The sequence below is a fragment of the Calidris pugnax genome, unplaced genomic scaffold, assembly GCF_001431845.1.
Source record: "Calidris pugnax isolate Ruff unplaced genomic scaffold, ASM143184v1 scaffold407, whole genome shotgun sequence".
Classification (NCBI taxonomy): domain Eukaryota; kingdom Metazoa; phylum Chordata; class Aves; order Charadriiformes; family Scolopacidae; genus Calidris; species Calidris pugnax.
In genome coordinates this window covers 361312-362243 of record NW_015091179.1, presented here as the reverse complement: position 1 = coordinate 362243, position 932 = coordinate 361312, and the positions used below count along the sequence as shown (strand labels likewise).

At 69.1% G+C, this 932-nt stretch overlaps 1 protein-coding gene across 2 annotated transcripts in view; it reads left to right on the top strand.

The window, feature by feature from the left end:
* The window catches only part of LOC106898285 (semaphorin-3F-like), a 23570-nt gene that overhangs the window by 1938 nt on the left and 20700 nt on the right, over positions 1-932 (top strand). For both annotated transcript variants that reach the window (XM_014959439.1, XM_014959440.1), the window contains exon 2: positions 537-697. In XM_014959439.1, coding sequence (XP_014814925.1) covers positions 586-697 — 112 coding nt within the window. In that variant the 5' untranslated portion in view covers positions 537-585. The remainder of the gene's footprint in view (positions 1-536; positions 698-932) is intronic.

The following is a 932-nucleotide window of genomic DNA, read 5'->3' as shown; positions in this document are numbered from 1 at the left end:
GGGGACGAGGAGGGATTCTCCTCACCTGGGCAAGGCTCGTTGGTTTGGGTGGAGGAGCTTGCTGCTGCGGTGCTTGCCGCCGTGCTCGCCTCGCCCTGCGCGCTTGGCTGGGCACCCGAGGAGGTGAGGCTGGGCACCCCTCGATTCCTGCCCTGGTGAGGGGGGGACGAGGAGGGATTCTCCTCACCTGGGCAAGGCTCGTTGGTTTGGGTGGAGGAGCTTGCTGCTGCGGTGCTTGCCGCCGTGCTCGCCTCGCCCTGCGCGCTTGGCTGGGCACCCGAGGAGGTGAGGCTGGGCACCCCTCGATTCCTGCCCCCCACCCCCCTCAGTCTGCAGAGTGGGGTTCAGCTGAGCACCCCCCTGCCCCTCCATGGGGCTGGCTCCCAGCCCCTCCCCAGAGGATGCTGCGTGCTGGCGGGTGATGAAGAGCGGGATGAGGAGACATGGGGGGCTTGTGTGTCGTCCCCCCCCTTGCCTTGGGGGGTGTGGTGGGTGCAGCAAACTGATGTCCTTACCTCCTGTGCCCTCCTTGGCAGGCTCGGCCCCCACCCCGGACTCCCCTCGACGCCCAGGCGCGTGCCCACCATGCCCGTGGTGGGTGTCCTCCTCTGGGCCACCCTGCTGACTCTGGGCTGGCGGGCCACCCACGCCAAGGACCACGGCTTCGCCACCCCCAGGGTCCAGCTCTCCTTCAAAGGTAAGAGCCCGGCGGAGGGGGTCGGGGAGCGGGGTGGGACCCCAGAAAGGTGGAGAAGACCAGGAGCCCCCCAGTCCAGGCTGCCCCTCCTCGCTTGAGCGGGGGGGGGGAACCAGCAGGCTGCACCCCCAGAAATCTCTGTGCGGGTGACTGAGCTCCCAGTCTGCCCCCTCACTCCCAGTCTGGGGGTGCTGGTAGCCTGCCCAGTCCCCCCCAGTACGCTTCCCTTTGAGGG